The sequence below is a fragment of the Panthera onca genome, chromosome C1 (assembly GCF_046562875.1).
Source record: "Panthera onca isolate mPanOnc1 chromosome C1, mPanOnc1 haplotype 2, whole genome shotgun sequence".
NCBI classification, from domain to species: Eukaryota; Metazoa; Chordata; class Mammalia; order Carnivora; family Felidae; genus Panthera; species Panthera onca.
Window position 1 is genome coordinate 5,420,284 of NC_138346.1, and position 11,815 is coordinate 5,432,098.

An 11,815-nucleotide genomic window follows, 5' to 3' on the forward strand; every position below is an offset into this window, starting at 1 on the left:
TTTAAAGAGGAGACAGTTGCTTGTGTAGAAACACTGTACAAATACTCCAACACTGCAGCCCAAAAAAAGACAATCCCCATCAAACAGCGGGAGAAGTGTGAAATTTGCAAATGAGCCCCTGGTTAAACAAAAACACCAATCTGTTCCCAGACAGCTTAGGGTGGCCACCTGTTCCGGGCTGGTGGCAAGTTCTGATTACCAGTGGAAGAAACAATATCTAAGCAATGACAGCCCCCCTTGGGCCCTGGTCCCCACCCTCGAGCCTATATTTAGTCTGCTCTTCATGGAAAACGTTCCGACCTCGCACACAGACAAGCTCTTGGGCTGGTTATTCAAAGGGTCCATTAACAACCTCTTCTGGTGGGGGGTGGTATTTGCTCTCCCTCCCGCACAAGCCCCAGAGGCAACCAAAACACCCCCTTCTGGCCTTGATCAGCTGTGAGCAGGAGCCCAGGGAGGTGGAGGGACTGGGCCCAAACTGCCCTGTCTCTGGATGGGTCATCGCTGTATCTTGGGTAAGTCACTCCACACACAGCCCTGCAAGCAGGCTTCCCACACTGTTAGAAGAACCAAAACTCCCCGTCAGCCCCTCAGGGGCACGGAGCTCCCAGAAGAAGGGGGTCCAGCGCCACTGCACATGCAGAGCCTTGCCCCCATACCCTGCACAAAAATAACAGACGCTGCAGAGATTGGAGATTAATATCTGCACAGTGCATTTTGCATCTCAGAGAAAGGTACTTAACAAAGGGAAGGAATTATGCAGCTAAGCACCAGATCAGAACCCCCGAACCCTGGATTTTAAAAATAACTAAGCCTGATCCGCTTTGCCAAACTCAATCACTTAAAGCAAAGGATTCAAAGGATCTGTGGTGTCGGGAGAAGGGGGCTGGGGGACGCGGGTTTGTTTGAATGTTGAGAAACACGAGACAAGATCAAACCAGTAGTTAAAACAAGCCAGAGCGAGACTCACAAACTATAAACACCTGCGGGGGACACAGGAAAAAAGGATGCAAACTAAGGGATTTTAGTCTTAAGAAAAGAAAAAGCCTGCTTTGGGACAAAAAAACACAGTGGTCGTAACAGGGCCACACGTTCTGTTGCAAAGGTTCCTGCAGCCGCTGTGGCTGCTCCTTGCTTCTGAGTCACTTCCTTCAGGCTCCCTGACAGCGCCCCCCCCCCCTCCCCAAGCTGCTAATAACACACAGCTCTCCTCTTTCCCTGAAATGTTCTTGTAGCTCCAAACCAGCGATACCAAAACGCATCATCTGCCAAATTATCAGAACAAGGGAATACTGAGGAACCCCATCTAAATACATCACACACCGGAGGGCATGCACGCTAAATATCCACAATCTCCGAGAAGACAGGAAGGAAGGTCCACAGAACAGCAGACTAGGACTTAAAGGACATGGGACATCAGTGGTCCTAACTCCCTGCAGGCTCCCCTTGATGATGTCCATCCCACCCATCCCCCCCCCCCCCCATCCGACTACTCCCTTCACAGGGCACTCCTCATCGAGGCGGTAGTGTGGACATCGATGTCAATTCATTCGGAACCAGCTTTAAATCCCTCCTCCACTAGGTTTAAGTTCTGTGGCCCTGAGCAACTCCCTGGCAGCTGGCCCTCCCCTCACCTGTAACCTGCACAAGAGGAGCCTTGGAGAGCAGGGCCCAAAGAACACGCCCCTTCTGCTGGAGCTTTTCCATCCACAGTGACGCTTCTCAAAGTGCGGTCCCTGCACCAGCAGCACGGGCAGCCTCTGGAAACTTGTTCGAAAAACACATTCTTGGGCCCCACGCCAGACCTAGAGAATTAGAAACTCAGGGGCTGGGGGCCAGCAATCTGCTTTCCCAAGCCCTCCATGTAATTCACACGTTCGGCTTGGAGAACCGGGCGGCTCTCTGTGTTATAATGAAGACGCTATGTTATGTCAGCTGCCTACGTCTGACCTTCGCTTACACCCAACGTAAAGAAACACCAACGTTTTCTGGAGAGCCTGGCTGAAAAAGGTGTTAGGATTCAGCAAGCAGATCCTTCCCTTTCCCTCCACACACTAAGGAAAGCTCACTTCCACCCCAGACACCACATGTAGCTGGACTCATTTCCACCCAAGCCAAACCCCGTCGGATCCAAAAGGTGCCCGGCCCTAACGTCTGTACTCCTGCAGCAGGTTTCAAAACACCTTCCACTTCTGCCAGAGGATAAGTGCCATTCATACAACCAGTGATGGGCAAAAAGACCCAAACTCCAGAGAAAATGTTAGCCCCTCTGGCAAGCAACCCCTGGGCATCCTGAATCACTGAGGAGATTTAAAAAAAAAAAAAAATGAACAGGACCTTATTTCTGCCCTCGAAAAGCTCCCAGTCCTTCGGGCTGGAGCTGAGCCAAAGGAAGCCGGGGACACGAAGCAGGGGGCCTGAGTTCTGCCTGGGAGAGGTAGGGGAGACACTGCCCTGAGCCAGGTTGGGAGGGATGCCTGGATTGGGGAGGACTTAGATGCTGGTAAGGTATGAAATTTAACCTGGAAGCCAGAACCGCCAGCCCGTGGAGGGAGAACTATTTTTAAGGAAGAAACTGCAACATTTGTATCAATAACTAAAAGGCCCCATACCTGCACCCTTTGATTAAACTTGAAACATTTCGAATACAGTCCATACTGGCAGAGAAAAATTACACTCATCCAAGGCAGGAAGAAGGTATTTGTTCCCCAAACACGTACATATGCAACAACCAGATTAAATAATCTTCTGTACGGAAACCAACTCTTACAAGTTCTGCCGTGGTAAGCAAGGCTGCAGAGAACGTAATACTTGCAGCCACATGCCGCATCTCAAACCCTTCTCGCCTTGGGCGAAGGGAACACGGACGTGGGACGGTTTGCACATACAGCCCGCAGAAACCATCAAGAACCAGGACCTCTATCTCCAACTCACAAGGCGCTACGGAGCCAGCGGAGGTCACACCAACCCAGGTCAACTCTCTGGGGCAAGTTTCCGACCCTTTCGGGACCTCAGGGATGGCATCATGGGATCACCAACAGCATGATGGGAGATGACATGGGGGAAGCACGTCTCACTCTGCTGTGCACAGATGCTCGGCAATGCCGCTGGGCCATGGGATTAAGTGGTCCCTCGCCCCAACTTCTCAGGTCCCCCCCTTGCTGGCGCTCGGGCCTTGAAGCCTTCTGTCAAAGCGCCCTCACCGGAGCAGAGCTCTGCGGGTAAGGACCGGGCCACTGTGCCTCTCCGAAGCCTTCAAGAGGAAGCCACACAAACCAGCGGCAGGGCCAGTGGGGAGCCTGGTTCCCCCTAATCTGCCACCTGTTAAGGGTGGTTGGGAGCTCAACCTCTGGCCCAGCTCAATGAGCCTGTGTGTTGTCATTCCCCACCACAGCTCGGCCGCTGGCAGGCTGAATCACAACGTGCGATGCTGAAAGACGCATTATCCCTAAGAGAAGGACAAGTTTTATTTAACAAGGAAGGCAGCTGGCTCATTTACCTCGGCCCTGTCAACCCAACACACTTTCTAAAGGAGAACCTGAGGCGGGGACCCAACAGGTTGTCCACCCTGGAAGGAGCGGTTCCGGACTCATTTCCGGGTGTGGAGAATACCCAGGCTACAAGCCGCGTTTCAGAGCACGCCACACCCCTGTGGGGAACCCCACAGATCTGATCAGGTAAATGTGAAAAACAGCCATGCTTCCCTAAAAGCCAGAGATCTGGCAGAAAAAATAAATCTGAGTCTGAAATGAAAATTGGAAAAAAATACCTTTTTTTTTTGGACAAGGTAATACTTTAAAACAAAAACAGAATCACATTTCCCATGCCCACAAACAGGGTCACAGACCCATTCTTATTGGGGAGTCTTGGTGAGCTCTTTCAAATGAGATCGTGCAATTCAGCCCATCACTGAGACATTTTTCCGATCCAGACCCACTTACGATCACTTTGAAATGAGCTTTGAACGGACGTTAGCTACACATCATTCCCTTTGACAAGGCCAGTCCTCAGGCCAACAGCAAAAATTCCTGAAAACGCCAAAAAGAAAAGAAAAGAAAAAAAAGCAGGAAATTTTTAAATAAATGATGGCACAGCCAAGTGCTGGATTATCACTCCGAGAAACTGTCTCTCCAAAGTTTCTCGTAACAGTGGAAAGTGCTCCCAACACGTTCACCAAGAAGCTCTGAAACTGAATGCGACGTTGTGTACGTACACACAGGGGTTGGGGTGGCGGTAGGCCTAGCTGGATGGTCTCTGAGATGCAGACTGTTTTCCGTTTGGCGGGACAAACGATTTTTAAACTATCTGCTATGATGTACACATACTTTCCTGGTGGGAAGTGGCTCTATTTTAAAATTCAGAAAGACATGTACTTTGCCACTGTATCACCCTAACCCGCAAGGCTCTCGGGGCAGATCCGTGCATGCTCTGAGTTAACTCCGCCGCTCCAGGCACCTGCTCCCTTACAGCACGGGGCTCCTGCAAACAGCTGTTGTCTCTGGGCCCCGTGGCAGTGCTCTTGGTTTCAGTAAGAGCGAGTAACCCAAGCCCTGCACAACTACACAAAAGTGTTTCTGCACAGTGTTCTTTGCATAGCAAAAAATGTCGCCCTGCCAGAACTGACCAGTCCTCTCCACTTCCAAAACACTAAGAGCACAGACATAAATCACAACCGTACCTTAAAACTGGCACAGAGCAGGAGAACGTGTCATTATCGCAAACGGACTGGCCTTCCGTGAGAAGGGGCAGTGGAAGGTGCTTTGGGAGGCTATAGACCGAGGCTCTCCATTCAAATGATCCTTTGGTTCAGACCAGACTGAATGACCTCAGTCAAATTATCCCTCCTTGAACGGCCATCCTTTACCACACGAAGATAATGAAGCTGCCCCACATTCTCACGGGTTGCTGCGGGCCGCACAATGAGATTACAAATGCAAGAGTATTTCTGCTAAAGTTCTATACAAATGAAAGGTGGTATCATTGCTGATAATAAGGCAAAGAACAGAAGAGCATTTGAATGGTTCCTAAGCTCCGTTCACAGCCAAATGCAAAACAGACATTCCTTTTTCTAACAGAAAAATAACAGCAACATCAAAGCCCCAACTAGGATTCCTTCACTGATTCTGAACCTTATTAGAAATGACAAAGATTCCAGCCAAGAAGGGGCTTAACTTGTCACATGGTAAAGGTACCAAAGCAAGCTACCAAAAACCACCATCTAGGAACCACGTGATTTTTTTTTTTTTTAAGAGAGAAAGAAGCGAAAAGAAAAACGTAACCACATCCTCTTGCTAGAAAGTCAGGATGCTTTGCTGGGAGTGCTTGAGACCCCAGAGCCTGGCTTCAAGAATGAGAAATGAAAACGAGGCGTCATGAATCACTCAGCTAGAGGTCTCTGCACAGCCACTAGGTGCTCTCGGTCAGGTGCATTCAATCCTTGTCTCGAGCTTTCATCATGTTTCATCAGACTTCTGTGGATGCAGCCAGAGAGCTGCAGAGAAACCAGGGAAACAGGCCCAGTGAGTGCCTCTCTCACTTTGACCACCACAGAGCCAGGGCTCCGGCTCTAGAGGAACCTTCATGCAGTATCACCCAGGCCGTCGGCAGGTGCATGCGGGTCCCACGGCCACCCACAAATCCTGTCGGAGGTACGTGGGGAGTCTACCTCTCGAGGAATCTGGAAACATCTTACTTACATCGCCAACAAGGCAGCCGTGTGGTCTGACAGCCAGGTCCCACACAAGGCTGGAGCACTGCTCAGATCCTGCCAGTGAATTACGGAGTCCCCTACGGACATAGCTGGCCAATCAGCAGCCCGGCCGGGGCACTGTTCAAGTCCGTGAGGCTGCCAAATGCCAAGAAGGTCAGCACCACATCCACCCTCCCCATCTAACTGGCCAAGCGTCAAGGCAAGACACTCTGGGGCCAGTTGCACAGAATGCACGATGCCAAAGCAAAGCCTTCCTGTGGTCGATGCCCCTCACAGATGGAGGGGGAGCTGGGTGACTGCCTGCAGCCAGGCTTTTGGACAATCTCCTGCCAGGCCTTGGAACATTCTCAGTGTTCCTCAACAGCGGCCCTAGTGGCCTTTGGTTACGACAGTCTGTACCGCTGCCCACCCTGCAGGCCTTGTACCATCTCTGGCCAACCGAGGGGGAAAAACTGCTGACTGAGCGTGGCTGGGGTAGAACTCCACACTGACTGCCCACCTCGTCCCCCAGGTGGATCTCGGCCGGACCAAAACGGACAGGGCAAGGAGACAATCCTGAAGCCTAGTATCGGAGAAATAAAAGCCGTCCCTAATCCCAAGAGAACACAGGCCCAGGAGAGGCAGAGCTCCGCACCTCTCCTGTAGCCACCCTCGACCAGCGGGAAGAGTAAAGGGCCTTCCGGCCGTGTGAAAGTGAAACCCAGAGACTGAGGGACACCTGTCCTTCTGGTAGGGCTCCTCTCCTAATACGACCCAAGGCTTTTGGGAGAAAACACTCTATGGAGACCAGCCTTTGCACAGAGGCAGGTGGACACGCTCCTGGATGTGACACAGCCTGCGACCCGGGCTGGCTGTCTGCAAGGGCTCCATTCGGCGGCCTGCACAGGGCCCCTGAGTGGGGCAAAGACAGGAAGGGGGCGGCCTGGCCCCAACTAAACACGCGGGCCAGAACCGCCAGCCCAGCAGCACTTCTCAAAACGTCTCCAGCGTCTAGCAAAGACGCTCGGCCCTGGCCTGGTAACCTGCCACGGGTCCGGTGGCACCAACCCCTCCGGCTGCCTCCCCCCACCCCCACCCCCCGCCCCGCCACCGGTCGGGTCACTAGGGCGGCCCAGGACGCGGCAGCACCGAGCCACTTTCACACAGGAGAGACTCCGCTGCCCATTATCAAATGAACGCCGCCGGTCCAGCCTCCCCGGCCGAGCTGGCGGCGCCCTCGGCCTCCCCCCCGGCCGTCGCCCGGCCTTGCAGGACAGGAAGCAGGGGCAGCCGCGTGCCACGGCCCGGCGCGTGTGTACACACGCACGCACACACGCGCGCGCGCGCACCCCGCCGCGCCGGGGGCGCCCGCTCCCCCGCGCTTTCCAGAAGCCCCGCGGCGGCCCGGCCCTCACCTTCGATGGCGATGACGTGCTCCCGGATCTGGTTCTGCAGCACCGGCTCCTCCACGCGCTCCAGCAGCTCGTAGATGGAGTAGATGTTGGGGTGGACCGACTCGAAGCGCTGGATCTCGGCCCGGATGGCAGCCGAGTTGGCCAGCTGCTGCTGGTAGTTCATGGTGCAGGCGCCGCGCCCGGAGCCGCGCGCCCCCCGCCGCCGCCGCCGCCGCCGCCGCCCCGCGCCCCGGGGCCCGCGGGCCGCCGAGCCCGGGGCGCCGCAGCCCCCGGGGAGCCGGGCCCGCCGGCGGCGGGCGGAGGAGGCGCGAGAAGAAAGGAGCGGGCGGAGCAGGCGCGGGGCCGGCCCGCGGACTCAGTTCATGGCCGGGACGCGCGGCCGGCGAGCGAGCGGGGCCCCGGCGCCCCGGGTCAGCGGGCCCCCATGGAGCGCGCCGCGGCGGGCGCGGCCGGCCCCGGAGGAGGCTCGCTCGGGCGCCTTCCTGCGCCGCAGCCGCCTTCCACCCCTAGGCGCTGCCCCGCCGAGCAGCCATTAAAGCCAGGCAGCCGCCGCGCTCCGAGCGCCGGGGCCGAGGGCCGCCCCCCTCCCCGGACAGTGGCCGCGCCGCTCCGGGCGCCCGGCCGCGGCGTGGGTCCGCGCGCTGCGTGCTGCGCCGCCCGCCGCGCCGGGGCCCCCCGCGCCGTGCCCGCCGTGCGCCGCCCGCCGAGCCGGGACCGAGCCGCAGGCGCCGCGCAAGCCGCGGAGCCCGCTCCGAGCGCCGCCCGCCGCCTGCCCGGCCGGCCCCCTCCCTGGCACGCAGGGCTCCGGCCCACGTCGGCCCCGCCTCCGCCCGCGCGCCCCGCCCGCCCGCGCGCTCGCCGCCCTCCGGCCGCCGCCGCCGCTGCGTCCTCCGCGGCGCTTCCCAGCGCGCCGGATCCCGGGGAATTGCGCCAGGCTCCGCCCCGCGCCCGCCTCTGGGCTTCCTGGGACTTGTAGTCCGCGCCGCGCCGCGCCGCGTCCCTCCTCGCCGGGACCGCGGGTAGGCAGGGGGCGCGCGGCCGGGGCCCGGGGCGGGCGGGGGGCGCGGGGCGGTCCCGCGGGGCGCACAGCCCTCCCCGCGGGCCCCTGCGCTGCCCCGGTGCCCTCGGGACCGGGAGGCGGGGCGCGATCCCGCCCCCCCCCCCTCCGCACCCCCGCGTTTTCCTTTCCCAGCGGCTGGCTCCGGAAGGCGCCGCGACCCGCCGGTGTCCCACGGCCGGGCCGGGTTGGCTTGCCCCCCACCCGCATTTTTTAACTTTTTGCCTCTTCAGAAAGTGACCTGAGTGCTTCCCCTTACTGAGGGAAATTTCTTCGCGAAGGCGAGAAGCCGCCTTACCCGGGGGGGGCGTGGAGTTCACACTCCACGGGTGAACTGAAGTTTAAACGTGGGTGCGAGGGGGGATGATGTACCACGGAGGCTTCCTAGGCATCCTTTCCCCTTAGACAAAAGGGCTGAGAGGTATGGATTCTACGGATCGTACTCCGCCGGCTCCGAGTGGGTCCCCAGTCCCTTGCCTGTGAACCCCCACCGCAACCCCCGCGTAAGCCCAGCCCCGGGACCCCGCGGAGCCGGACCGCACTGCAGCAGCGGCCTCGGCGCGCAGAGGGCTCTCCCCGCAAGCAAATGGGGTCTTTGCGGACGTGCGGAACACCAGGGCCAATCGGCGGCCCCACGGGGTCCGGTTTGTGCGCCCTGGGCAAGTCCCTGCGCCCCACCCACCCCAGTGGTCCTTTGGAAACCGAACAACGCCTCCCAGCCATCCCTGAGCAAAGCCGGCTGAGCCTTCCCCAGGTTCGCCTGCACCCTGCATATTGCACCCTGATATCCAGCCTCGCTGGGCTCACAAGCCCGCCCCCCCCAGACAAATGTGCCCATCATCTTTGGCATTCTGAGCCTTTGCTCCTGCCCTCCTCCCGGTCCCCAAGTCCCGTCAGGGTTCCTGACATACTTAGAGTTCACTGCTCCATCTGTGATATGCCTCTGGCTTTTACACTTATTGTAAGTAACTAATAACCGGGATGCCGGCATGTGGCCTCATTTTACTTAACCTATCAGCAGGCATTGGTCACTCCCTCTCCTGGAAACCCCTTTTTCTCCTGGCTGCTGAGATAACGTGCTCATCAGGCTTTCCTACTACTTCCCTGGCTTCTCAGCCCCTTTTGTGATTCCTGCTTGCTTCCCTAACCTCTGAAATATGGAGGGAGGTGGGGCTTGTCCCTGGGCCTCTTCTCTTTTCTGTACGCAATGATCTCTGTCATTTGGCTTTGAATATCACACACAGTACAGGTTCATGAACCTCAGATTCATCTCTCCAGCCCAGACCTCACCCCTGAATAACAAATGCGTATCCAACTGCCTCTACATCTCTGGGATGCCCACTGGCAGTTTAAGTTCAACATCTCAGGCTGAACTCTTGCTATCCCTTCCCCCTGCTCCTCCTGAAATCGTCCCCATCCCACTTCTGGGCAACTTCTCTCTTCTGTCTGCTCAGGGTAACAACTTGGTGCCATCCTGGATGCCTCTCCTCTCATGGCCCAGACGGTGTCAGCTATACTCCAAAAGATCCAGAATCCCACTGCTCCTCACCACACCCTGTCACCACTGCTGTGTCCTCATCATCTCGCCTCTGGGTTATCGCTAGGTGATTGATCTAACCATCCCTCTCCCTGCTTCTTACCTTGTGCCCTTACAGTCTATTCTCAATAACAGTCTATTCTCTGATGAACCTTTTAAAACCTAAGTTCGGTCATGTGACACCCCTGCTCAAAACCCTCCCATGACTCCCATCCCACTCAGAGTGAAATCTAGCTCTCACTCTTGCCTCCGAAGCCGTATAGGCACCAGTGCCTGTCAAAAGCTATGCAGGGTCTGAGCATTTCCCCTACTGGTAAGCTAACAAGTTAGCGTGCTGCAATGTCATGGATGCCTGCAGAAGACAAGAGACTCCTGGGTCAGAAACAAAGGACTTTATCATTCCCAGCAATAGCAGCAGCTAGATTATCAGCATTTTCATGCGCCATTTCACCAAGCCCCCTTCCCACAGGGCCACGAGGTCCAGAGGCACACTGAGTGGGTTGCCCTAGAGGCAACTCTGAGCTTAGAGAACCTTCTATATGGAAAGTAAGCGTGTCTGCCCTTAACTGTGAACAGGAAACACTATCCCCATCTGCCAAGGCTGTTTGCCCTGCAAAGGATCTTGAAGAGGTGTTTCAGGGCAAAGACAGTCCGTGTCTCTGCCCGCAGATGGGCAGAAGGATGAGAGACCAATGAAGGATGGTCTGTCCTCTTTAGCCACACTGTGGACCTCCTTGCTTTTCTTAAGTACACCAGGCACATCCCCACCTCAGGTGTTGCACTCGGTGTTTCCTCTGTCGGGAATATGCTTCCTCAGCAACCATGTGGTTCTTCCACTTACTTCACGTATTTGTTCCAAATCCACCTTCTCAGGAAGGCTTGGCCAGACACCCTGTCTAAAATGGCGTCCCTCTTCACCAATACTTCATGTCTCACTTCCTCACTGTGGCAAGAAGAAGATGCCCACATCCTAATCCCTGAAACCTGTAAATATGTTACCTTTCATGGCAAAGGGCTTTGCAGATGTGATCAACTTGAGGATGCTCAGATGGGGACATTTTCCCGGACCATGTGTGTGGGTCCAGTGTAATCACAAGGGTCCTCATAAAAAGGAAGCAAGAGGGTCAGTGTCAGAGAAGGAGATGGAAGTACAGATGTGGGGGTCAGAGAGAGAGAGAGAGGTTGGAAGATGCTACATAGTGCTGGCTTTGGAGATGGAGGAAGGAGCCATGAGCCAAGGAAAGTACGCAACTTCTAGAAGCCAGAAAGCCAGCACAACGGATCTTTTTCTAGAGGATGCAGAAGGAACACAGCGTTATTGACACACTTCTGGCATGTAACTTCCAGAACTATAAGGTAGTAAATTTGTATTTACACCATTAAGTTTGTGCTCATTTGTTTCAGCAGCAGATAGGAAACTAATATACTTGTTTTATTTTTTTCTTAGCACTTCCCTGGCTGAGACAATACGTACTTTACTTATTTATCTTAGGTAGAGTCTGTGTCCGCCTCTAAAATATAAGCTCCACAAAGGCCAGGATTTTTGTGTTTTGTTCCCTATTTGATCCTCAGCACCTATAAGAAGTGCCCTACATAGCAGGTGCCCAGTAAATGCTTGTCAAACGAATGGCTTCCCCATTAAATTGTAACTTTCATGAAGACAGGACCATCTCTCATCTGCACAGTTGCTTGGTCATTGCAGGAGCAATAAATAGTCAATAAATTAGTGAAAGAGCAAACATCTCTCAAAAAGTAAGACTCTCCTCTTGCCACGCACTTAGTAGGTATTCAATAAATGTTAGCCAAATTGAAATGAAAGTTAGTTTCCCCAGCAACACGAGACCCAGTGGCATTCACCAGAAGGTTACTTTAGATTCATCGTATGCAAATACAGCCAAGAATTCTGGCCATTTTTGATATGATAGTCCTTCCAAGGACTTCTATTTATGAGTGAGAACCTCACTATGAGACCAAGCTGGCCCTCACCGTAATGAATTTCTCCTGTGACCAGAAGAATCCAGGAAAACACTAATAACCATCCCATTCATTCATTCATTCATTCATTCTCTCATTTCCTCATTCAACCAATCTTTGTTCATTTACCTACTAATCCTGGG

The 11,815-nt window shown here is 55.2% G+C and overlaps 1 protein-coding gene across 4 annotated transcripts in view; it reads right to left on the reverse strand.

Annotated features, from left to right (window-relative positions):
* AGAP1 (ArfGAP with GTPase domain, ankyrin repeat and PH domain 1) overlaps positions 1–7,386 on the reverse strand; it is a 550,398-nt gene extending 543,012 nt beyond the window's left edge. For all 4 annotated transcript variants that reach the window (XM_078450755.2, XM_078450753.2, XM_078450752.2 and 1 more), the window contains exon 1: positions 7,105–7,386. In XM_078450755.2, coding sequence (XP_078306881.1) covers positions 7,105–7,267 — 163 coding nt within the window. In that variant the 5' untranslated portion in view covers positions 7,268–7,386. The remainder of the gene's footprint in view (positions 1–7,104) is intronic.
* Positions 7,387–11,815: the final 4,429 nt, after the last annotated feature.